The sequence below is a fragment of the Takifugu rubripes genome, chromosome 12, assembly GCF_901000725.2.
Source record: "Takifugu rubripes chromosome 12, fTakRub1.2, whole genome shotgun sequence".
Classification (NCBI taxonomy): Eukaryota; Metazoa; Chordata; class Actinopteri; order Tetraodontiformes; family Tetraodontidae; genus Takifugu; species Takifugu rubripes.
In genome coordinates this window covers 8,950,439-8,975,434 of record NC_042296.1, presented here as the reverse complement: position 1 = coordinate 8,975,434, position 24,996 = coordinate 8,950,439, and the positions used below count along the sequence as shown (strand labels likewise).

General features: G+C 41.8%; 1 protein-coding gene across 1 annotated transcript; it reads right to left on the bottom strand.

The window, feature by feature from the left end:
* Window positions 1-24,996, bottom strand: LOC115251839 (PHD finger protein 14-like). The gene is made up of 16 exons (XM_029845510.1): window positions 24,951-24,996; window positions 22,855-23,588; window positions 21,380-21,512; window positions 14,549-14,708; window positions 13,670-13,781; window positions 13,136-13,273; window positions 12,847-12,993; window positions 12,031-12,301; window positions 11,727-11,833; window positions 10,695-10,790; window positions 7,965-8,071; window positions 7,428-7,559; window positions 6,563-6,713; window positions 3,013-3,075; window positions 2,374-2,490; window positions 1-1,072 (listed from the first exon to the last, which is right to left on the bottom strand). Exons 1-16 carry the CDS (start codon window positions 24,994-24,996, stop codon window positions 1,019-1,021), a joined length of 2,568 nt encoding a protein of 855 aa, XP_029701370.1. The 3' UTR covers window positions 1-1,018.

The window sequence follows — 24,996 nt, the reverse complement described above, 5'->3', positions numbered from 1 at the left end:
TCTCACATTACGCAGCTAAACCAGCACTCAAAGTCTATCAATCACAGCACCGACGTCATTTTTAAATGGATGCACGTGTAGCCATGCAGCAGGCGAGCGACACGGCCAGTAAAGTCCTTCTGTCGCGTCATCTGCAGAGACAATGTGGCGGCGTCTCCTAACAGGCAGCAGCGTGGACCCGACCCGACCCGCTCCCACAGCATGCATATAGGAGTAACATGAGAGCAGAGGGTGACACTTGGCCCTCACAGAGCAGCGTGCAACTGTGATCCTGACAGTGCTGACAATAGGCCCCCCGGGACGGCAGGAGGACGACTTTTGCCTTTTGACTGTCAACTTGTCAATTTAACTGTCAAGCTGTGGACACAGAGGAAGACTGGGAGGAAATAAGAACCACTGGGACGACTATTAGAGGACTTTTAACCATGACCTTACTAATTTGCCTCTACTACAAAAGAAACGAGTTAACCTTCCTGTTTCACCGTTATTTACATTTAGGTGGGAAATAAATGTTCCGGGCGACTGGGTGGCCTCTACACCTGATAACAGATTATAAAGGTGAAGAACAACATTTATAAGTTACTAAATTCACACTTTAGAGGCATAGAGAGGATTTTTCCAGACAGCAAATGAAGTCAGAAAATGCTTCAAATTCCAATTCAGTCGTGAGTAACATAAACCAAAGAATCTCACGTAGAAGACGTAGAATTAAAAGCGCCAAAACGAAAAGATAAATATATAAATGGGATTTTTTGTTTAGGTAGCATGAAAGGCAGAATATTCACAGTCACTGGTAACAGAGAGACTCAGTCAAATGACTTTCAAACAACAACAACAACACTAAAATCCATCAACTTTTAGATTGTAGACGGCTTTGCTCATTGTTTTTATTGTTCTGTTGGACAGTTGAGGGTCCAGCTCAGATCAGCAGTGGCTGCGGTCTTGTTCTTCATCCTGACTTGCCAGTCTTGAAACACCTCAATTATCCTCTCTCTGTCTCTAAGGCAACGGTCATCTGTCATCCCGTGATTTTACGGTGCGGTGGCGAGGTGGCTGCCCCGGCTCTCACAACCTGTGCAATGCAAAGATAGAAAGAGTCAGGGCAGCACGCCTCTCACACCCCGAGCAGAGCAGCAGCTCCAACCAAACATGTCTGTCTGTCATCACTTTCACAAACGCTCCACTCTCATCTGAAAAGCCAGAAAACGACGGACGCCGATAAAAAGAGACGCTGTTTACTGACAGCTAAACTGAAACAGGAAACAGTTCATAAATTTCTCTAATTTCTTATTTAAAAAAGGTATAGTATTATAGTAGTATTATAAGCTATAGTCGTGCTTATAACCAAATATACATCTAATTTTCATGGGCTTGTTCCCCCTTCTTTTCTTTATTAGATTAAGATTTTTATAAATTAAAAACTACCTCAATGTTTCCTGAATTTAATTAAATAACTTAATAAAATAACCTAATTTAATAAAAGCACCAGAATGAAAAAACTCCAGCTAAAATAGAATTCACATTGTCTCCATTACCGATGAAAATCGTGAATATTTTACATTAACTTTGTGAAATGTCAGAAAATGCTGACAGAATGACATTTAGAATGTTTATTGATCACTATTACAGTTAATATTGGAAGAAAGCAGATGAAGCTGAATATTTAAAAGCAGAATTTGGTGGGAAGGAGAGTTGGCAGGTAAGGAAAAATGTTTCCAAAGAATAACTTTGATTCCCCTCGTTAGAGTGTGGTCAACTTAATTTAAACTACATTTCAAAAATATTTAAAAAAAAAAGATAAGTTATTGTTTAAAAATGAATAGAAATTGTTCAGTACTGTTAAATTCTTCTCAAATTTGAAAAAAGTGGAACTCACCACAGTGGAAAAACCAACATTATATTATTATACCAACACACACACACACACACACACACACATATATATATATGTACTGGTATATACATGTATCTATATATATATCACTATATATCTATATCTATCTATCTCTCTCTATATCTAAATATCTGCAGAGATTCCTAATGTCAATAAAGAATCCTGGTTATTAGAAGGTTGGCAGCTGAAATTCCAGGAATGAAGAAGAATAAATTGTGCTTTTCATTCCATTTTAATGAAGTGTGCAGATGTATGTGGCAGGTCAATATAGAGTGTGTGTGGAGCAACGACCTGCAGCCGCGACATTCTGCAGAGCGCAGGCGGCTCCAGCCTAATGAAGAGTGAACTTTAATCATCAGGATACGACTGCCTCATGAGACTAGCGCGCACACACACACTCGTACACACACACACACACACACACACAGCACGTTTAATAATCCAAATCCATTTCAGAGCAGGACACCCACAAACCTCACAAGGTTTTCATTGTCGCCCGGTCCTTTGCAGGTCGCACACTCAGTCCTGGTATCGTCAGTTTTGGGCTTTTTCTGCATTGCAGTCTGACGCTGCCGTCGCTCCCGTGGCAATGGTTCCTATGGAAACAGAGTTGTTAGAAGAATCACAGGCTTTTGTGATTAGGATGTAGCTTATGTGAATTTTTTTAAGACGTTTGAATTTTAATGCGGCATCTTTTATTTCCACAGCCGCTCCGACTTTGTTCTGACAGTCCCTCATATGTGTAAGAGCATTGGAGAATACGGAGGGAGCTGATGAGAGCAAGACAGAACAGCTTCACCTGACCCGAAGTGATGGGAGACTGATCATTTCACCTTTGGATGGAAAAAAGCTTTTAATCAGTCTAAAATAGGAAAGGAATCTTTGTCTGGGCTGTCAGTTTGATTTAGAGGTCTGTTCATCATTCTTGAATCTCTGGTGTTGAAAATCAGGAGCTCAACACTCACAAACCGCATGTTCCCAATCACTAAATAGCATTCTTTAATTAAAGTAGCCCCAGAGTGGTTAAAAAGAAATAAATGTGATGGTTAATCAGAACGAATGTAAATCATATAAGAAGTAGTCATAAGCTAGTGTTGAGAACAAAATGGGTGAGAAACCTCATTTTTATCCTCCCTGTCTTCACAGATGGGAACTCTCTTCCTCTTCTGCCCTCTGGTTCTCTGCAAAACACAAAGAATACATTCCCAGGACCAAATCGATTGGTATCATATTCATTCTCTGGAAGGATTATTTTAGAGTCTTGGTTGACAGTGTGGTGACTCCCTGAGAAACTGATGTCTAACACCAAAATCATGTAGAAATGAGTGATAATCTGCATGTCACCGCGCCCTTATCCTGAAATTATGATGTAAAAATGATTAATCTGACAGAAATAATGCAAATATTTCTCCTAACAAGACCACAACGAGCGAGAGTGGCTGGAAAACTCCCCTTGAACCAGAAGAAGCCTCTTCCTTCAGTGCTGACGGAAGGTTTTGACAAATGTGTGGTCCATGTTGATGTTAGTGAACATTTAAACCATTACAGTTTGAACACAGACAGGGTGGGAGCACAAAAGATGCCATTTACTCCCTCACGCACTTGCTGTTCCAACACCTCGGTGACAGTGGGGCTTATGCTCGGCTGCTGCTTCAGCTGCTTCTTGTGATTCAGAAACCAAAGCAAGTGGCGTCAGCCCCTCGGTAATGAGACGGCATCGCTACTTTTAACAGTTCGGGTCAACAACGGTGTTGCTCAGGTAAATACCCGATAAATACCAGAGCTTGACAGGCGTTGGCAGCTCATTGGTTCTCTTCCCGCTGTTTACACCCGAGTGCTCAGCAAGTCACTCATGGAATAATAGTTTGTTTATTGGTGGGACAACAAACGGCTCTCAATTAAAATTAAAGAGAGAAAGAGAGAGCGCCGTCTGTTGGGAGCCGAGCTGAGGGGCGGAGGGTTCTTGGTACAAGCCTGGAAGGTGTTCTGCTAGAAGGGGAAGGTGCCAGAACACCTTCAGAGCACTGCCGAGGTACCTTTGAGCAAGGTGCTGAACTCACAATTGGATAGGCCTGCTGTGAAGTGCTGGGGTGGACTTGGCGTCGCCCATATGTGCACCCTCCCCGGGAGCCAGAAAGGGATAAAGTGGCCAAGAAGAAGAAGACGGAAGAGATGTTTGACCTCACAGGAGCTCGTGATCACGTCAGAGTTATGTTCAGGTCTGGAAAAACTACTCTGACCTGAATAAATGACAACTTAACTTACCTACCGAGCGTCTCGGTGCTGTTTTGCAAGCACCAAAGTTGCAGCGGACGGTTTTAAATGCGGAGAATAATCGATATATTTGAACAGATTGTAAAAACAATTCCATCTGTTGCCTTCGACTCACGACCAGATGGAGCACTTATCATCAAGAATGCAGGAGGCTATAATCCTGCCAGGTTTAGGCGTGCACGTGGCCCGCTTGATCATCTGCAAACGCTGCTTAGAAAACCACCCTGATATTTAGAGAATTCTGCACTTGACTGTCAATATATGTGGTGATGAAGTCATTTAGAAGGTCACTGAGGGAAAGTGAGGCGTGCACGCAGCTAAAAGCACAGTTAATCTGAGGCTTTATCCAGGTGGAGAAATTAATTCTGCAGGCAGTTTAAAAGTGCACTGCAAAAATCAATCTTTTAATTAAGTACATTAGTGCACATTAAGGCAAAATAGATCATCATCACACAAGATTAGATAAATTAACAGAGCTTAGAATATGGTAGTAGCTACACATATGAATTAATTCTCTAACTTCTGGAGATTAATAAATTAATTAATTAAATTAATTAAAATTAATAATAAATGTTAACATGGTATAGAGGAACACCCTGCTTGCTTGTCAAGTTGTGCCTGAAGCCTTTTCGTTGTTAATCAGCTCTTCTGTTGTCACACAAGAAGAAATTCTTATTCTTATTTTTCACTACTACATTAGAAAGCATGTGAGCCTCTTTATGTAGATTTTCAAAATGCCCCATGGCATAAATTAAACGTCTGAATTGGAACCACGCCATATCGTGACAGTAATAGTAATGAAATGTGAGGGGGGTTACGATTATAACTCAGCATTACTAATAAAACAATCACCTATAATCAGAATCAAAATGACATATTTACCTGCTAAAAATACAGTGAATTTCTTTTTTGACATTTTGAAAGAGTGTAATGTATACAGCACATAATCAGCCACTCCTAATAGAGTCAAAGATGGAGGGACAGTGGTCGGCTGGTAACGCCATTAAAAATGCAAAGTAGCGCCTGTTTGCATCTGCAACTGCACGTCTTGCATTAAAAGATAACCGCTGCACTGAAGTGGCTCGCCCAAGTGGCAATGGCTGTGAGGAAATCAGAAAGCTGCTTAATCCCTGAGAGCTTCAGCAGGGTTTCTGGCACCAGTGTAGCACCACGGTTTTCAAACCTACACAGGAAATCGTGCTAACCCGGACACTGTGGCGTTCCAGCTCCGGGATCTCTGGACAGGACAGATGCAGAGTAGAAAGTGAAGAATGGGTGAAGACACTCCTTTGTTCATTTTTAGTTCAGATCGTTAGTTATTCTTCTTTTAGAATTCCCAGAAGCAGAAGAATTCGTCCCTCAAGGCTCAGTGTTGCGACACCAGGTCACATATTGACAGATGGGACAGAAAAGGAAAATAAAAGAAATCCTCCATTCCCTCAGCCCCACACTGTAAGATATCAATCTGGAGTGTTTCTTAAGGGAGTGTGGATAACAGCATCTGTATCAAAGGATCAAAGCATGCTTGACACAGATAAGTGAAGATCCACTGAAGGGTGGGAGACAGGGCTCGGTATTCTTTAACACCTGGCCGCAGACATGAAATGTTCACTGAACAATGGTGGAGGACTGATGGAAACCGCAACACAAATTTCATTCTGAGAACAAATGAGCTGGAAAGTATGGAAATCCAAAAACAGCCCAACCCAGGCAGCCTGAGGAACTCTGAAGGTTAAGAATAAAAACCCTTTATGAACAGCGATAACCAACGTGTATTGACCAGGATAAAGCTGATTAGACTTCAAGTATTCATTTAAACAGTTCAGCACTCATATAACAGGTTTAACAGGTTGATTACAGGTCACCATAAGGTGGTTCTGCTCCTGAAGTGAGTTACGGACATTGTATTTGTAGTATAATTTCTCCTAAATGCACCACAAACACCACAATTTTTTTATAGTTTCCGTTTCGGGAATCTATGGGGGAATCTATCTGTCTATCTATGTCTTTTATCATGTTCTGTTTTAAAATAATGAAGAACATATTTTCCTAAAAAATAAATACGACATGCTCTTCAGAGCTGAGGGCCTTAATAGAGCCAAGCAAAGCTGGCAACGCCGCCCCCGGCAACCCAGCTACAAAGATACAGGAGTGCTCCACCAAACCAGTGCTCTGGTCTCCCAATGGAAACTGTCCCACAAGAAGACTGAAGAACACTGGAAGAGCATCTGGGAGAAGGCTAGGGTTAGGGTAATGCTAACCCTAACCCTCTACACCACATCAGCACCTGTTAATGGTCCCAGAACCTTCTCACGAAACCTTCTGGCTGCTTATAGACAGCAGCCATGTGCAGCAGCCACGTTACACCTCTTGTTTGTCAGCCTGTGCCCTCACTTGATGTTTCTTTGGCTCTGGCGACATCTCCTGTGGGATGAACTTGATTGGACCCTTGATCTGCCTTCTGGACCTCTTTGTGCCATCAGGTAATGTCTCCATGGCAATATCAGCATCGTCACTGCTGGCCTGGTCACATTCGGAGCATTGCCTGGAAACATATGGAGTGTTGTGATTCGATATCATGGGTGGAATTTATGAAATCTGTGCAAAACAAGAGGCTTCATATTACATTTCTGACCTATGTCACTGAATTCTACTTCTGATACAAACTATTACTGAAACCATTTCTGAAAAGAATTTAAGAAGTCATGCAGAACTAATGCCCCCCAACAGCTGGGTGTCGATGTAAGGTTGAGAAATGACACTGTACATGTTCCTCGGCAGCTCTTCCGAAGTTGTTTGATTTTTTAGTTTTACTCAAGATTCCATCCAGCCACAGGGGAGGGTGGATATAAGACACTGTTCATTGTTTCTTTATGCTTGCTCACTATTCCAGATCTATTATGTCACTATTTCTCATCAGCTTTATGAGCTAATGGACACTATAGTTGGTTTGTTCATTAAAAAGAAAAGTAATTTGCCTTCTTTTTATTTAAAAGAGCAATTTGATTTTTATTAAACATGACAAACTATACTTATTTCCACACCTGTTCCGTGCAATCTGATCTTAATCACCATTTTATTACATTTTTACTTGCAACTGTTTTCCTGCGGTGTTACTGCAGCCACATATTTTAGTCCAATTTAGTTTCCATGTCCATGTTCTTTAATTAAAATGAGTATTATTTATGAAAGAGAGCCTTAAGGTTGTGTACTTCCAGTTAAAAAGGACTTTCATTCCAATCGCTCCAGCAGCTCTCACCAGTAGCTGTTCTTGGTCTTTTTGGGCATCCGTGTTAGTGGTGGCTCCAGACAGCCCAGATGATAATAAAGTTTGCAGGTGTCACACAAGACCAGTAGGTGCTGGTCCTGGTTCTTCTTACAGATGCCACAGCTGCAGAAAGACACGTCACACAGTGACAAATCCACACGGAAACTCATGGTCAGGAGTTTTTAAACAACAAAAAGCCAAGCCACAACAAGCCACACAGAGGTTAACTAGCAAGGCAACAGCCTCGGCTAAATCCATGGCAGCAATAGACGAGTTTATTACTCGGCGTAATGTTTGTACGATCTGCTTTGGGAGCACATAAGAGCCCAGCCGAGCACCGTGTTAACGCTAATGCACGCGGAGAACATATGTCGCAATGGGCTTACAGACTTTTGTAGAGCTTCTGTTTCCAGGTCAGAGAACTTTAGCACGTGTGCCGATCACATAGGCCAGCTCGCCATCCACATGCTCTCGGGAGTCAACTCACAACTTATTTTCTTTGTTTGTGTCTCAATGTTGCATGCTGACCTGTAGAGGATTGCTGGTAGACTGGATGACTTTCCTGGGGACCCTCCCTCCTTTTTACTTGGTTTCCTCTCTTTGGATGCTTTCAGGACAGGTGGGGTGTTTAGTTTCTGCCAAAGGGAGAGGCCAACATTTATAATGACAGCATTAATGAGCATTAAGATGAGTGCTATGTTCCTGGGTATTGTATGTTAGATGTTGTATGTATTACTTTATGGGATGTTGAAGATGACAATGAGAGTAATGATCAGCATAATAGACCTGATGACAATAACAGTGGTAGCGGTGGCAGTTATAAACTAAAAAGGTCTCAACCAGGAGGTAGAATGACAGAAACAGACAACCTTTAATGATTAAATGCATCACAATTGTCAGAACTAAATCATTTGAAAGAAATTGTGATTTTCGATTCACAATATTCAGGGCAGTTTGTAAACTGCAGCTGATCCTTGTCTTCATCCCAAAAAGGACACATTAAATGCAACAAATCTTTAAATTTCAGCATAGAAATGTTGATCATGTGGCTGTACTATCAACTAATGCAGTGCTTCCTCTCAGTATTTCTCCTGAAGTTAGTATCAGTCAATAAACCTTCACACTAGCCGTTTTAAATGTCTGATTGTGACCCTCAAAGCCTAGGGACCGTCCAACCTTTACCAGAAAAGATAACCTTGCTGCCCAGCCAAATAAATAAATCAGCATAACCGCATCATACAAACATAAAAACGACATTCTGGGAGTTGAATCATAGCAACTGGACTGTGTGAATATCTTGAAGGCGTGAGGACGTGAAGAGCATAAGCATTTGGAACTCCCAAAACAGTCAGCAAGAACTGATGAAGCCTCTTGGATAAGAGGGGAAACGTCTTCTAGAAACTCAAACAGTCCAGTTGCTAAGCTTCAACTACCAGAATTACAATGGCCTGGATGGCTGAGACGCTTCAGAGATTAAAAACTACATCATTTTGTAGGTATAACTCTACATCCTCACAAATGTCAGTTATAACCCAATAAATTATCAGTGCTCTGTAGAAACGAGTCTGCTTACTTCTCCCATTCAATGGGGAGAATCTTTAAAAACCGAATAAAAGCCTCATTTTTAACTTGTCATTCTCCGACATCATTTCACCAAATCACGGTCTCCCAGTTCTAATGAGCCCCTCCTCATCATGAGCTACATGGTCGAAATCCACGTTTAAACGGGTTTGTTATGGGTTTGAGTTTAGGTGTTAATGCAATGCACATTGTGAGACTATAAACGGGCTGAACATCTGCTGGCTGTGAGAATATGAATATGAAAAAGCAGGTTTTTTTAAATGCAATTTCTCATAAGCCATTGTTCCCCTGAAATTGAGATCTATAGTCATAACACCAACTTGGTTTGTATTTCATGAGTGTGCAGCCCACGGAGGGGGAGTGGTAACACACCAAGTGCTCAAGAAGGGGACGAGCCGGCCTTTGGGAGGAGGTGAGGACATCAGCAGCTAATTTGTAGGAGAGGCCGTATGTAATGTACAGAGTAGCTGAATGGCATAAAAGTGGAAATGTTAAGTCTCTAAAGTCAAACTTAAACTAAAATTTCCTCATTTCAGTTAAGATTTTCAACTGCGTAAATTAAGTGGTAACAAAAACCCCAGAAAAAAGTTCCATCAGCTTTGAGAACAACCAAAGGAAACCTGTTGCGTCACCTCGGACTTCCAGTTTATTCTCTAAGCCATGTGGGTTAATTAGAAAACTTATCTGGTTGGTTTCTCTAAAAACGAAAAGCTTTCACAGGGGAAGGTCTAATCTTGGAAAAATCTCTGCGACTGCAGTACCATAAGAATTTCTAAAAGACAGGAACAAGGTGGCTAAAAGACCAGACGCAGCTTCACTCTTTTCTACCACAAGGAAAATTCTCTACTGCAGATACGAGTGTTTAAATATTGTTAGCAGTTTCTTTGAGACAAATAAATAAGTCCAAAATGAAATCCTATATAGAGGGCAAAGGGGAAGGTACCTACACTGGCTGCAATCTGTAAAATGTTCTCTTACTCTAAGGAATCTTTCAGTATGCATCAAGTTTGGATTTATTGCTATTGGTGTTTACAGAGGAGCCATCTGCACTCACTTGGCCCTCTCCATCCACTGGGATGCCTCACTAACCCAGAGAATACACATACTAAGGATGTGGTGTTAGGAGCTTAGACATGTTTGCATGTGTTGTTCACCGCCATTGCGAATTTTCGATGTCAAAGGGAAGATTTTGAGACTTTACAGATTAGTTTCAGCCATTTTGACCTCTCTAAAGCCAACTGAAGCCCTGCTGAGTTCTGCCCTTGGATGAGCAGTGGTGCAAAGAGGGTAAAATTAAGAATGACCAGCTTTTACTTGAACATTTCACTCTTGACATTCTCCAACTTATAATCAATAATAGCAGATATTTACAATGGTCAACTGGTTTCCGTCGGAACAGGACAGTGTTTGTTTATGTGCAAATTGATTCTCATGTGACGTTAAATAAAAATGAAAAACAGAAACAAGAGACTGGCTTCACCTGCTGTGAAGCATGTTAGAGGAGAGATAACTTCTGTTGCAAGTCACCGTGTGTCTCAGTGTCTGATCAAATGTTGAATACAGTCACCACACAGGGGTTTATCTTGCTTAATTTCTCATATGCATGAGGGGCAATGGCTGGATGAGATATAAGGATGATGGCAATGTGTGACAGACAGACAGGAATGGCAGCCATACCTGGCCCAGGATGCCACCCAGCAGAGTCCAAATGGCCTGGCCTTCACTGCGGAGCTCTCCATTCACATTCAGTAGGTCCTCTAGTGATTCACATAGCTAGAAAAGCCAAGGAGACACAAGAAAACACCCACTTAGATATTGTGCTCACACTTGACCATTGAGACACATCTGGCTACAGTGGCAGCCATTAATTTCGAATGTACCAGGGTGGTGTATCATGGGAAAGGATAATGAAGAAGACGTGGTTAGAGAATTTCATGTAAAGGAAAACATACACACACAAAACAAATAACACCCCCGAGAGTGTGTGTTCCTCCAGTTGTCCTTCTGATCTGAAGTCACTGCTTTTGTACCGAATCCCACCAACCTACTGGTTAATTGTTTTGAGAGTGATGCAAGTGCAGCACAAACAAAACTCAGGTGCTCTTTTGGAGATTGGCCTGAATCTCTAGTTAAATTCTGCATGTTGTACCAGAGTCATAGAAAAGGGAAGGATGTGAAGGATCTGAAATTTATAAATTGGCCGTCTGTAAACATCACTTCATGGGCCACTGACCCGCCTGCTGGAGTCTCCAGAAACAAAAATACCACACCCATTCCAAACGGATGGGTGTCGATCATGGACCAACCTGTGTGGCATTCCCAGGCAATTTCAGATTTTCCTATTTCAAATGTGATCAATTTCTCTTGTATTTTCACAGTTGTATTTTTGTGCTTGCTTGTTCCTTTGATTGGCCAATCAGACTTACAACTGACCATAAACCTACATCGGGAAAACATCTAATGGAAGTTCAGTATGATCTAAGTGCTTGCACCCAATAGCAATATTTAAGTTTTACAGTCCAAAGGGTGTCAGACAATGACAGGATATCATTAGCTCAGTTTCTGATTTTAAATTTAAAACATGTGCTCGACCTTTAAAACCAAAAAAGTCAGCATTATTAAGATTAAACGCAGACAGACACAACTATTGTGGTGTTGCCGTTTGACTGTGCCAAGGCTAAAGACGGGACTTTTCTGTGTGATCGCTACCTTGCTGTACTCCACATGCAGTTTTTCTTGTTCACTCTCCAGTTTGTCTTTTAGATTCTTCTGCTCAGAGATGTTGTCCTGGATCTGGATCATCCGCATGTTCCGCTCTGAATATGAACGTAGGGAAAAAATAATTAGCAGCAACAAAAATTAAAATGAAAATTAAAACAATTTTAACTGGGACGAATGACACGGTGAAGAAATGGTAAAGAAGCGACCAAACACGAACGTTTGTGGTTTGTGTGAATGTACCTTAATGATTTGAATAGTTCTGCAACCTTACTAGAAAGAGGGGTTTCCTCACCAAGGTAGTAGTTGACAAACTCAGCGGAGAGAGCAGGCTGCTTGTGCTTCCTGCGCCCGTCAATGCTGGCGCTGGCATCAGATGTGTCCACCGGGAAGATATCGGTACTGATACCCATCAGTTCTGCCTTTCGCATCAGCTTCCTGATGGCTGAAGCGCTGGAGGTCAAAGGTCTTGGCAGTTTTTCCCGTGGGACCCAGGCCTGAGGCCGTGTGTTCCTGGACAGCTCAGCTTTTGTCCTGTACTGCTGCAGGCGAGTCGTGATACGGGCCTGTGAATGGGACACTGGTGTCAATAAGCGTTTTTCAAGTGCAATAAATACAATATTGACAAAGATAATCATGATGTGAGCATTTTACTTAATAAAGCAGCACTGACTATGATATACAAAAACCCAATGACCTTAAATCTGTGAATATGAGTTTTTTCCATTGTGCTTTTGATTCTTCTATCCAAGTTAACAAGTAGCTTCAGTGCGCATTAGTTTAATGAAAGCAAACATTAACAAGACAATTTCTTTAACAGACCTTTTACTCAGTACAGTACAGACATTAACCCAGTTGGCATGCTTCAAAGCAGTCACAAACACTACACATAGATCGACTTTAGCTTTACAAATCATCTTTATTTTAAAAACCTATTTACACCAGTAAGTTAGAAGAGTGTGCTGCAGCAGTATGAACCTAATGTGTCACCTCTGACCTAACTTGGAATGTGGATGAATCCTGAAGAGTTGGAGTTAGGTTTAGAACTCAAAACCAGTCGGAGAGAGACACTAGGGACTACATGGGGTGAGAGTGGGCTGTTGAATCTTACCTGAGCTTCAGGAGGCAGCTGCCTCTCCCTCTCCTGCAGTGAAACTTTACAGTAAGACTGCAAGGCAAGATAATTCTTCCTTTTCCACTTCCTGTCAAATCGGTCTGCGTGCTGTTTGCAGTATGCAAAAAATGGATCAGCAATATCCTGAGGACAGAGACACCAATTCTTACTACGCCGGCATTGAGAGGTTAGTTTGGCCCATCCATCAGTCAATCGATCACAATAAGACATAAGCATACACATGGCGACCCCATGACAGACATGTTTGCTGTGGGCTTTTTCTAACCTCCTCCGCTGCAGCCTCAGACAAAAGTCCTTCCCTTTGTGCACATGTTACATGGAAATAGGAACGACACATTCCAGCATCGCAGCTGATGCACACACCAGTCCGGGCAAAGCGGGCATCCTCACAAAAACTGCATTCCTGAATGAAACAAACCCCGGGAGGTAAACAGCAGTGTGAGGATGAGATTTTCCTCCATAATGGAAGGATTTCTTTTGAAACCTTATTTCCTATGAATGTCTGAGTATCAGTGTTTTCTTCACATCAACATTATCCAAGCCTGAACAACTCTCATGACTAAATGACATTTATTCCAAAAGAACATTTCTTTTTCGGACATGGCACAGTTAAAATCTGATAAGAGGTTTTTAATTACACCATTTCACTGCTACTGCAAGTGTTATCAGAGCTAAATCTTCACATTCCACATTGCGATGTTAATATTCTTCAAAATATTCTTGAGAACTACTTTTTGCTACGAATCTTTGTGAGCCGATTGATAAGAGGCAACATAAATCCAATGAAAAGGATACTTGCCTTTGCCCCATATTTTGAATAATTCATTTCTGTGAGTGTCACTGGTCGCAGTTTATCAATGTCTCCAAATGCTACTCCAGGAACATAAAGAGCACAAACCACATGCACCCACCTGAGAAATCACAAGAAAAAGAAGAGAGAAAAGCACAGAAGATTTGAATGAGGTATAAAACTTGAAAACGTTTATTAAAAAGTTGACATTTGAAATGTGGTGACATCTGCTCATTTTCAGGGCATCACATTGAATATATGGCTGTGTGTGTTTTTGCATTTAATTTGGTCATTTACCGCAGACCATAAGGAACTTTACATCTGAAAGGGGGCTACAGTCAGTTGCATCAACCACTTTAAAAGTAAATGGATTGATAGATTTCTGTAGCCTTGGACTCCAGCAACAGTTTGGTATGACAGAATTTCAAATGTGGACTTTAGGGAGGAGAATCTGAAGTCCAATATAAAGATATCCATCTCAAGCAAGCAACAGCTTCACAGTTTAATTTGCTGTGTTTTTCATGCTCTAGTGAAGTAGTAAATTCGGGTGCAGCCTAGCTGAGGAGCACTATCAGCGATAACGTGGCTGAAGTCTCCACGCTTCACAAAACCCACTCTTTTCTCTCATTCCTTCTCTTCCTCTATCTCTGCTCTTCCCTCCATCCACTTCTCTCATTGCTCTGTGAATTCTCTCTCTCTCCGTCTGCCTTAATCCAACTTTCTTCTCCTCCCACCACAGAAAATATGTACCATTTAACTTGTATTGCCCTCAGCATATCAACCAGCTAAGGTCATTAACTAAGGCGTTATTTGTTCCCGAACACGTTCCACTCCCTGCTTCTTGTGAATGCCAACTGACTACTGGGTCAATGTGCGACAGTAACCCACCTCCCGGCATCTGTCTCTTTGAAGATTCCATCCTGGTTGGGACACAGCTCACAACTGGGAGTAACGCCGTTCTTACAGGCGTCACAGAACCAAGGCTCTGTTGAGTTTTCTGAGGTGGAGCTCATTATTGAGTCACTCTCACCATCCACACCATAACAACCTGAAAACAAACACAAAGGTTTCCCATTTTTTAATACAAATTTAACAACAAATATTGACAACTGGTACTCAATGACATTTACAGACTGAAGCAGAAAACGTTCAGCGTCCGTTACAAACTGTCTCTAGGCACTTTACAGAAAGCAGGGACTTTTTCATGTGACATTTGCAAGTGAGCTGAGCTTCTTTACAGTAACTTCAACATGTGCTGGGTTTTTAGATAGACTGGATCGGTGAAACAGATGTGTCAAATCCACAGCGTCCTGAAAAGGCAAAAAGAAAACTCCTATTCAAAGCATTTATTGGGGAAATGAAGCCAAGTTTCAAGTGTATGAATGGTTCTCTCTGAACTCTACGATATCTGCCACAGATGCTGTATGTATGTAAAAGCAAACATGGAATATTGGAAAGATTTCTTTTAGGAGAAAGTTGTTATATTAGCCCAGTCGACTCACCTGGCAAATAACTTAGAGTAGAGTTATGCAACCGTAAGGAAAACTCTACAGCTCAAACAAGTATTCCTATGATGGAAAATAGTTTTGTACTTATTGATGTCTTTCTGGAAGATTCTTAAAAAAGAAGTAGCCACTGATTTATCATTAAGGTCTAACAGAATTTCAACTGACTCTTAAAGAAACTGCAGGATGGTTCACCCTGCATGCAGAGATCAAGTCACCCTCACCCCAGTTGACTCTTACACTAATATTTCCTTTTAATATTTCATATGATTTGTAATGATTTATAAGCCCTCAAGCTATTAGAACAAAATGACAAAACAGACTGCACATTCAATAGAAAAAGAGGCAAAACGACAACTGAAATGATTCTAATTTTGTCCTGAGGTTGCCTAAACAATTATGTGGCTGATGTGATTTCTAAGGCAACTATTACACCGGGCAGATGTGCTCTTTACTACCAGTGAGGGCAGCAAACAGTCCTGTGTGTGAGATAAGACTCTAACTGCTAATTCAGGCAACAGCCTTCTGGCTTCTGGAGCAATGGCAAGACTCCCCAATCCCACCCTCAACGTTATGTGTGCCTGTCACTGGGTGGTTCTCTGGAGACTTGGGCCGCTTTGACAAAGCAAACACTGAGCCAGATAGAACTGCGCTTTCAGCTCTAGATTTTTTGATGGGTACATTGTGCTCCCAGATATTTGTTGTACATTTGCAAATCAATAATTCTCAACTTTTTTTCCAGACCTGATGAATTTATCTTAACTCTTTACAAGTTACTCATATCTCATGGGGTGAAATCAAAGGAGGAAGACACCAAGTGATGAATAATTGGGACAGAGTCCGAACGAACCTTGGAAGGTGTCCTGGTAACGGGAGGGGCGCCAGCACCCCTCCAGAGTACTGCCAAGGTACCCATGAAGAAGGTACCAAACTACCAAATGCTCACATAGCGCCCTCCAATGAGCTGGTGAATCATAAAGGTGCCTTTGCCTGCATTCATCTGAGCTAGGCTCAAGCCCCCTCCCCACGACACCAAGGGAAAGAGCAGTCACCAAAGAAAAAAATAGGTGGGTTTCGAGTTGTGGCCAAAGGCATTGGGTACATGGGTTGATGACGTAATACGTCAATTCTAATAGATCAATGATGGCATGGCACCATACCGCCATTGACATTTGTGATGCTATAGTTGTGTACGTTTATATGATCATCAGTACTTAAATAGTGTGATAGAGAGATGAATAAACACATACAGTGAAAAAGTGATGATAAAAAAAGCTGTGAATGTAAGTAGACGGCAGCTGAGGAGAAATGTGTCTCTGACGTGAACAGGAGGGTTCTAGCTCCTGTGTGATTTTCATTGTTAAACGCTTACACATTGGGTGTGAACCTGGCGCTATAGCGACTCGATAGACATCTCTGCAGTGTTTCCCACACACACTGTGGCCCATTGAGTGGCGGCGCGCAATGGATTCAATTCAAGCACCGCAAATTGAATGTGCCCCCCCCCCGTGCAACAAGCATCTGAAGATATCGCACCCTTCATTTAATTCATTGCTAAGGTCGCGCAGGTTTTCCCCTGCTCTTAACTACTCACTCAAACACACACACACCCATGCATTTTACACATAGCAAGGCTAGCAGCTAATTGGTCAGATTCCACTCCCCACATTGTGAACGCAGCCTATCAAACTGTAACCCAAAGCTGCACCTTTGTCATATTTCTGGTGTATTTGGCAATGGTGATATAATTCGATTTTTTGCCTAATATTTTAATTGCTCTTTTGTACTCTGACCCAATTTTGAAACAAATTAGATTTTAGTTAATGATTCCTGATGGTGCCCCTTATATGATTCTGAAACTGTGGTTATGACGGACAATTATGGGACCTGCAACAGCCAAACCTCAACACAGGGGTAAATCTGTGGGCTGCTTCATCTTTTCTGATTGGACCGACACACTGGTTTAATCGACATGTGGATGAACTGTGGCACAAATCTTTAGTGTTCCTTTTAAACCGAGATACAAAGTTCAGACTGTTAAGCCATGGGTTGCAGGCTAATATGAGCTAAGCTGACCAAAAATGATGACTACATGATACCTTTATAATCCCTGATGGGATTATCCTTGTCAGAACTGAAAAGCTTGGCAAGAAGAGAAATGAGGAAATGCAGAGTTAACTGAGCCAGGTCTTTCTAAAAATACTGAGATAAAATAGAAATGATGTTTATTGACTTTCCGAAGTTTACCTGGCAAATCCTATGGACAAATTCTAGGTTATAAAATGTTAAAGAAGATAAAGATGAGGTCATCTTAAGAAAAAGTACTCAGTTTAGCTGCTTTTACATTGAATAGCGATACAATTTTCCCAAATAATTTGATGGTTCACAGCATAATTCTGGGAATTATCTGCAGCGAAATTACAGATAGATGAATGAAGATTATACCCATCAAGGATGATGTACAGCCAATAAGAAATGTAGGAGGAAAACGCAACAGCATACAGTATACCCCTAACAGCAAGTGAGAAAGTATGGGAGCACCACGGATCTTCACCTTCGTTCCAGGTTAGTTCAAAACATTTGGGAAAAAGCTTTGGAACAGTGAGCAGCTAAATCTAGAAAAGGTTTGTTTTATACACCCCCTTACACATGCTACAGTAATGCAATCAAATAAGAGCATTTTTGGCAACAGCCAATTTTGTGGTTAGAACCATTGCATAGTCAATAATTGAAGCTGACATAGCAGAACACTAAATTACAACAGCCTCTAGCACAGAATGCACAGTCAATCTACTTTTGAGGTTTGTAAGTGCATGTTGTTACTTAATAACCACATAATTGACTTAAACCTAATTTAGTACCGGTAGTTAATTTAAATGAAGGCAGGTTATATCTAAAACCTCAAATTGGGATTAATGCAACCTAAAATAATGAGGGAAAATACAAAGCTCCAACGCATAAATATGTAGCAATATAAAGTTGCCTGTGTTACTCAGACAAACAGGTAAATAGCAACAAGATGGTAGTTGTTCTGTACAAGGCCTATCAAAAAGACTGGTTTGAAAATCAAAAGAAAGCCTGGGAAGAACAGAGACTATCTACAGTAAAAGAATTCCAAAAGTAAGAATCTGTACAGTGTTTCATCCGTCACCTGGGTCTTGTGAATCTACCTTTCATGTCAAACACTCTTATCTTGTGAGAACAACTGATGGTGTCCCAACAGTGGCGTGAATACAAGAAGAAAGAGAAGCAGTGAAGATGAGCACTAGACACTGACAGATTACCTCTTTACCTTGTTCCCCCTGTGAGCTTGATACAACCTTCAACAAGGGCATTTTATAGCTCAAGAATAAGAAAAATTGTTGTGACTGTGTAAAAATCCACACGTGCTAAAACAAATACATATATTGGTCCTAAATTTTAAAAAAATATTATCCATTTCAATACACGAGGGAAACCTTTCTGTGTTGCGTTACTATGCTGTGTTTGTGTGTGTGTGTAAGCTCAAGCATGTAAGTTTCCCTGAGGTGCTCTGAAGTACCGTTAAGAAAGCAGCTTTTTGATGTTTTCCTACATCCACAAGCATAAACAGGTCATTATTGAAAACAGGAACGGGTTCTTGACTGACTTATCCGGAGGGAAATTTAACTCAAAATATTTAATGACTTTGTCATTGTCACTTAGACAACCCCAGCTCTTCTGACTTCCTGTCCCTTAATAGATCTTTGACGTAACGTGGATCCCCCACTCCACCTATTCACTGAGCCGACAAAGAGCTTGATCTCATTCTTGCTCACTGCTGCGTTTTTGACACTCTCCAAGTTACAAATCTGCATTTCTCAAAAAACTTTTTTCATGCAATTCAACTTGAGGCTGACCAGCCCCCCCCCCGCTCCCCATCCCAAGGATCTTCTTACAATCCCAGCAAAGTCTCTCCGACCCACTTCTCCATGCTGGTCTGCTCCACTCTGCCCACTTCCAGTGCAATCTCCTCTCCGACGTTAATGATACCACCAATACTATTTCCTCCACTCTGAGATCATCCCTGGAATGTCTTTGTCCTCTATCCACCAGGCCTTTTAGGTCTATGAAGCAACAGGTGTGGTACCACAGATATGCACAAACTGTTCTCTACCTTCAAAAGCCTGCTTATCCCACCTGTTCCCTCTTACTTGAACAATCTTGTTGGAGCCCATGCTACCACTCGTCCTCTACCGTCCCCACATGAGCGTTGCCTGGAAACGTTGTCTGTACAGGCAAGGCCATTGAGACTATTCTCATACCTTGTTTCCTCATGGTGGGACGACCTCGTGGGCTCCACCAGAGCAGGGGTAATCCACTCTTCCGTCAATAAGCTCTTGAAGATACAGCTCTTCTAGGAGCACCTGCTCTCCAAACAGCACTTAACTTTCTCCTATCTCTACTCTTTTTCTCTCCTGTTTATTTCCCTCTTCACTCCCTTTCCAGATCTCTGCACCGTGAGTTTGTAGTAGCACTTGTACTAGGTAGTTTAGAACTGTAAGGTGGTATTTTATTCACATTTTGTCTCAACTGAATAATGGCTTGATTTGGGTCTCTCACAGCAATTTTTTTTGGACAAAAGTGCCTGATAAGTGACTTAAATTATAAAGGTAAATGAAGTCCGTCAGCCAGTAATGAACTGGAACTTTTCGAGTTTCCTTTCCTATGCAGAAACACCACTTAATATTCAACAAAAAGCCTTTTTTTGTAACGATTAAGAGCCACTCTGATAACATTCATTGTTACCTATTTCTGAACTATGTCTGGTATTTCTCTTTATTTTAACAATTATAGTTACAAAAGAAAGCCTTTTTGTGCCTTTTAACATCACCAAAAATAAAAACTCAAATTTCAGATTCAAATTGAATTATTTTTTTTTCCATTTATGACTCTAGTGTACGTATGAGCAATTCAGCAATTTTGCTAATCTACTCGGCACAACTTGATATGAAACAGTTCGGCTTTTCCAGTGGAGGTACTAAGTAAAGTACTCGGGTTCCAAACATGCAAAGTAGGGCTAAATGTGTCAATGACCAATGTTCTAATTAGGCAAGAAATTAACATGACAGACGAGTTAGCAGAAGAATCAAACCTGTCTTTTTGAAAACCTTGCAACAGCGACAGTGTCTTAATAAATAATAAAGGCAACAAGCAAGGCAATAATGTAGTTCACCAATGAGGAAAAGCTCTGATTTAGCTCTGTAGAACGAGAGAGCAGCCAGAGGGAGATACATGGTGCGACTTGAAATGAGGTTTCCCAGGATATCTCGGAGCTGATGGCCGCTCAGGGCAGTAGTGGTTTTTGATATGGCCGATGTGGGCAAGTGCCCAGGGCACAATCTGTGTTGGGATGCACCAAGAGAAGGGTAAAAAATACTTTTGCTCTTGTGATTTGATCTTGATGTGATTTTTTTGTATCTACATGGGTGGTGGGGTTGGGCACGGACGATGTGCAACGTGTGTTGGGGGGGGGGGGGGGTGATAGAACTGCCACTATAGACTGCCACTTGATCATAAAGTGGACATAAATGCGATCAAGCAAAAACCTTAAAACACCAAAGATGCTTACTGAGAATCAAAGTGGGACATAGAGAAAGAACTGGAAGTGGTTACATCAATTTGACATTTTTACAACATTTACCAGGTTTGCACATCGAAAGTAGTCTGGATTTTGCTGCTGGCTGTAATAAAGAATTTATAGCATTGTGATTTCTGTCTTTTCTGACAAGACTCTGGCAAGAAAAGAGCCAATGGTGAGAACCAAACATTTATCAGCGATGTGTTGGTGTAATGAAGTGACACCGTCACATCAATCCTCCACAGTTGTGTTGTTTATGTCGCACACCAATAAAGTTAATAGTGGTTGCCTTATGAAGACCACGCTCACATTGATTTGAGACTGCAACCCATTATTTTACACTGCATCATATGTATATACACACTTTGAACCTTTTTTCAGTTTAGCTCTATATTTAAAAGAAATGTACAGAAATAAGAACAAAAAAATGCCTCCATGAAAAGATTTCTGATTGTTATTTAAACTTCCATGTTATATTATTTTAGTACTCTACTGTATAGCTGTAGAACCAAAAGAAAGACTCAAAAAAGAATGTGGTCTGTCCCAAAAGTTGGACGACTGCAAAATGAAACTGACAGGTGGTGACAAAAGGGAAAACAAAAGCGAGTTACTTACCTTCATGCACAGTCACCCCACAATTGTCACACTGTATAATCTCGTCTGCATCCTCACTGTTGTCACCAAGACAGACACAGCAGATGAGTATGTGCTGAGTGCTCCAGGTCTGGGACCTGTCCTGCAAGGCATCCTGGGAAATTGAGAAAGAGCGCTAGGGTAAATCGACTTCACTGGAGCTCAGATCAGAAAGCTCAATAAAAACCAATTCACAAAGTTCCTGCTAAGTGAATAATCCTTTCACAGTCATTTTCTTCATGGTCATATCTTCAGCAGGGCCCTGACTGGACACTAAACTTCCTGAAGACCCTAGGAGGTGCAGAAAGGACCCATCTGCTGCTGGACGGACATGCAGAGGCAACAAAGGCTACTGGGACTGCCCCTCACATCAACCCTGTGTGGAACATGGTGAGGTTTCAAGCCAATACTCAGAGTATCTTGGGGTCTTGTTGAGGAGTGAGAAAAGATGGGACGTGTGATTGACTGGTGGCTCAGTGCAGCCTCTGCATGTGTGGTGGGTATACTGGGCCGTTATGGTAAGAAAGAGCTTCGTAGTCAGTCTGCCACCCATGGACATGGACGTTGGGTCGTGAAATGAGTTTCCTCTGTAAGGAAAATGAGCCGAACCTTGACGTCAGAACTAAGGTACCTATTGAACTGTGATCTCTGTCTATGATTACAGCCCTGCTAACCAGCTGAGAACAAGACTGCATAACCACAACTCAATGTCAGCAAAACCAAGGAAGTAATAATGGATTAGTAGTGGAGAGAGTTCAGGGTCAATGAGGCCCTGACCTGGACTCATCTCACCAACATCATCACTAAACCAGCAGCTCTTCCTCCTCCACAGATTGAGGAGACTCTGGAGCTAGGGTTAGGGGATAGGCGTAAGCTTCTATAGGTGCCACCATTCAGTACCCTGACTGGCTAAACACATCCTGGTACAACAGAGTCTCTGACCCCAACAGAAAATCTGTGCAGAGGGAACAGAAGGGCTCTGGAGAAGAAGGCCAAAACCGCCTAGCATACATGAAGGAGATCTAGAGTCCATCCAGCACTCTGGGAGGACGGCTGATCTGGTTCTAACAGACACTCAGCTGCCCAGTAACACACCAGTTGCTGCCATGTCATTGAAAGTAGAATAGCATCGAGCCTAGAATGCCAAAATCGGGAAGAGTTTTATTCAACAGGCCAGAGTTTTATTCAACAGGCCAGAGGAACATTGAACTATCTGGCCCAAAATACAGGCTGAGTCCGATCTGCACATCTGAACTAACACAATTATCTGACTATTGCGAATTTTATCCATATTTTTATCCAGTTCCTTTTGAATGAGCTGTGGAAAACCTTTGGAAAAAACATCTGAACAATAAAACAGCTACTTGCTTGAGCATTAGACCTCTAAAAGTTCTCAGAGGTCAAGAAGGATTTTAAAATCTTTCACCGTTGTATAGACGTTATGTAGAAGAGCTCACCTCATTTCCTTTTCCCTGAGACATGCTGTCATTAGTCAGCTCTTCATCAAAACCACTGGTGCTCTTCATCTGCTTCTTCAGCTTTTTCACCTCTTTTTCACTGTCACTGCTCTCACTGTTGTTTTCGTCATCTCCGTCTGTCTTCCCGTCTTCATCTTCATCATCGTCGTCGTCGTCATCGTCATCACCATCATCATTATCATCATCATAGTCACTGGCACTCCCATCCTCCTCTTCTCCATCCCCTCCTTTCTGAGCAGCTGCTTTGCTTTTCTTCTTCGCTGCATTGGGCCTCCAGTCATTATCATCCTCACTGTCATAGTCGTCCATTTCATTCAGGTCCTCCATGGTGGTAAAGTCCAACAGAGGTCGGTTCCTTCGGAAATTCCATTTCTTGGGCTCGGACTGAGACTCTTCTGTGTTCGTGTTGCTAGACACTGATGTAGCTTCAGGGTTTGAACCTGGTGGGGTTTCAGCTTCTACGGTCTTCTTGTTCTTGCGACAACTTTTGGGCGGGGTGGCAGTGGGGTCGTCTTTGATGGAATTGTCTGAAGAAAGAGGCGGCTTGGTTTTCTCCTCATCTTCTGTGAAGTGGTCCTCAGCAGCCAGGTCTTTGACCTCCTCATCATCTATACCATCATCTGCAGATGCAGCATTGTTGGACTCACTTTCTGAGCCCGCAGCACTCACTTTAGACCCTTCCTCATCGCTGCCATTACCTGTACCATCTGATCCTAAAAAACCACAAAGAAGAGAATCATTTCTATTAAAACTACAGGATAGTAACACTTCTCCCTCTGTCATGAACTCCAGCATGTTCTTCTACAGGTGCACCATCCTCCATTTTGGACGGAGGTTGGAGATACATGACATTAACCTGCTTTTGTTTCTGCTTTAAGTTTGAAGACTTTGTTTTTTTATGGAGATGATTCACAAATAAATCTAACCCTTAAAATGGAAACTTCAGTTCAACTTTATTTATCACTGTTTGTTACAGTCAATATTTTTTTGTGGATGAATTACAGAAACCCAGAATCGGAGCCCCAAACAAGCAACAGTGGAAGGAAACATTCCATTTAACAGGAAGAAACCTTGAGCTGAACCAGGCCCATAAGGAGAGATGAATACATTAAGTTTAGAGAAAGCTGAACGTGAAAACTGTTAGCAACCTTTTATCATCATTTTAATTAAGCGGCATCAGAGCATCATGTTCCACTAAACAATATAGTAATAGTAGACCTCCACCGGTCTCTGCTTTGTTCAAGTACCTCCACAGCTTCATGTGCTGACCCCTGACCCCACAGACTTCCAGGATTTAGTTTTATGCCCAGTAAAAAATTACACTCAATGCTCCACCCAATATGGAGCTTGGCCCATCACAGAGGCTGATCTCTAAGGGCAGAGATTCTTTTTTTCAGTCCAACAAATCACATGTGTAGCTACACAATCTTTAATGGACGTACATGGGTTAAGTTTGTCATGCTGGGGAAATCCCAAATCCCCAGGTAATGTTTGTACAGCTTCAGCTTGTATAGCGATGTAGCACAGGTTTGTTATTGATCATGGCAGCGTACTGACGAGTTCATGAGCTCCACGGAGAAGAAGAGATTCAGTGGCATATTTCAGGTTATTTATGGCAATATTGCCCGCCTGCGAAGCACTGAGTGGCCTCATTATGAACTTTTCAAATGAATATGCGCCTCTCAGGGCTGGCTAAACCTCCTGAGTGTCTCCATCTCGGTAGCTGCACCCCCGGTGCCCTCTGCATCCTCCTCGTTTGTCAAGCCTCGCTAATTATGTCGAACAAGCCATGACACACGTCTGTCCCACTGCACTGACTGAAAATATTACAATGTTCCCTAAAAATGACAATATAATATATTTTATGAAACTCAGAGCTGTTAGGATGAACACAAAGTTGGTATTCTGGCAGGAGTTTTAAAACAGACACACACTCCTTTGCACAGTGACCTAATGACTTCAGCGGTACATTTCTAAAGACATCTCAGGGGCAGGTCAGACCCGCTGATACAAGGGTCGTTTTTTTTTCCCCACACACAACATTTTTCTTAATGGAATCAACCTCCTCCACTTACCTGAAGAATCTCCCACCTCAAAATCACCTGTCATCAGAGCTGTCAT

Coding starts and splice junctions, on each gene's coding strand:
- LOC115251839 (XM_029845510.1), bottom strand. CDS start 24,996: ATGACAGCTCTGATGACAGGTGATTTTGAGGTGGGAGATTCTTCAG. Junction 21,513..22,854: donor CTCAGGGAAAAGGAAATGAG/GTGAGCTCTTCT, acceptor TCAATTTCCCAG/GATGCCTTGCAGGACAGGTC. Junction 14,709..21,379: donor TGGGGTGACTGTGCATGAAG/GTAAGTAACTCG, acceptor GTTTGTTTTCAG/GTTGTTATGGTGTGGATGGT.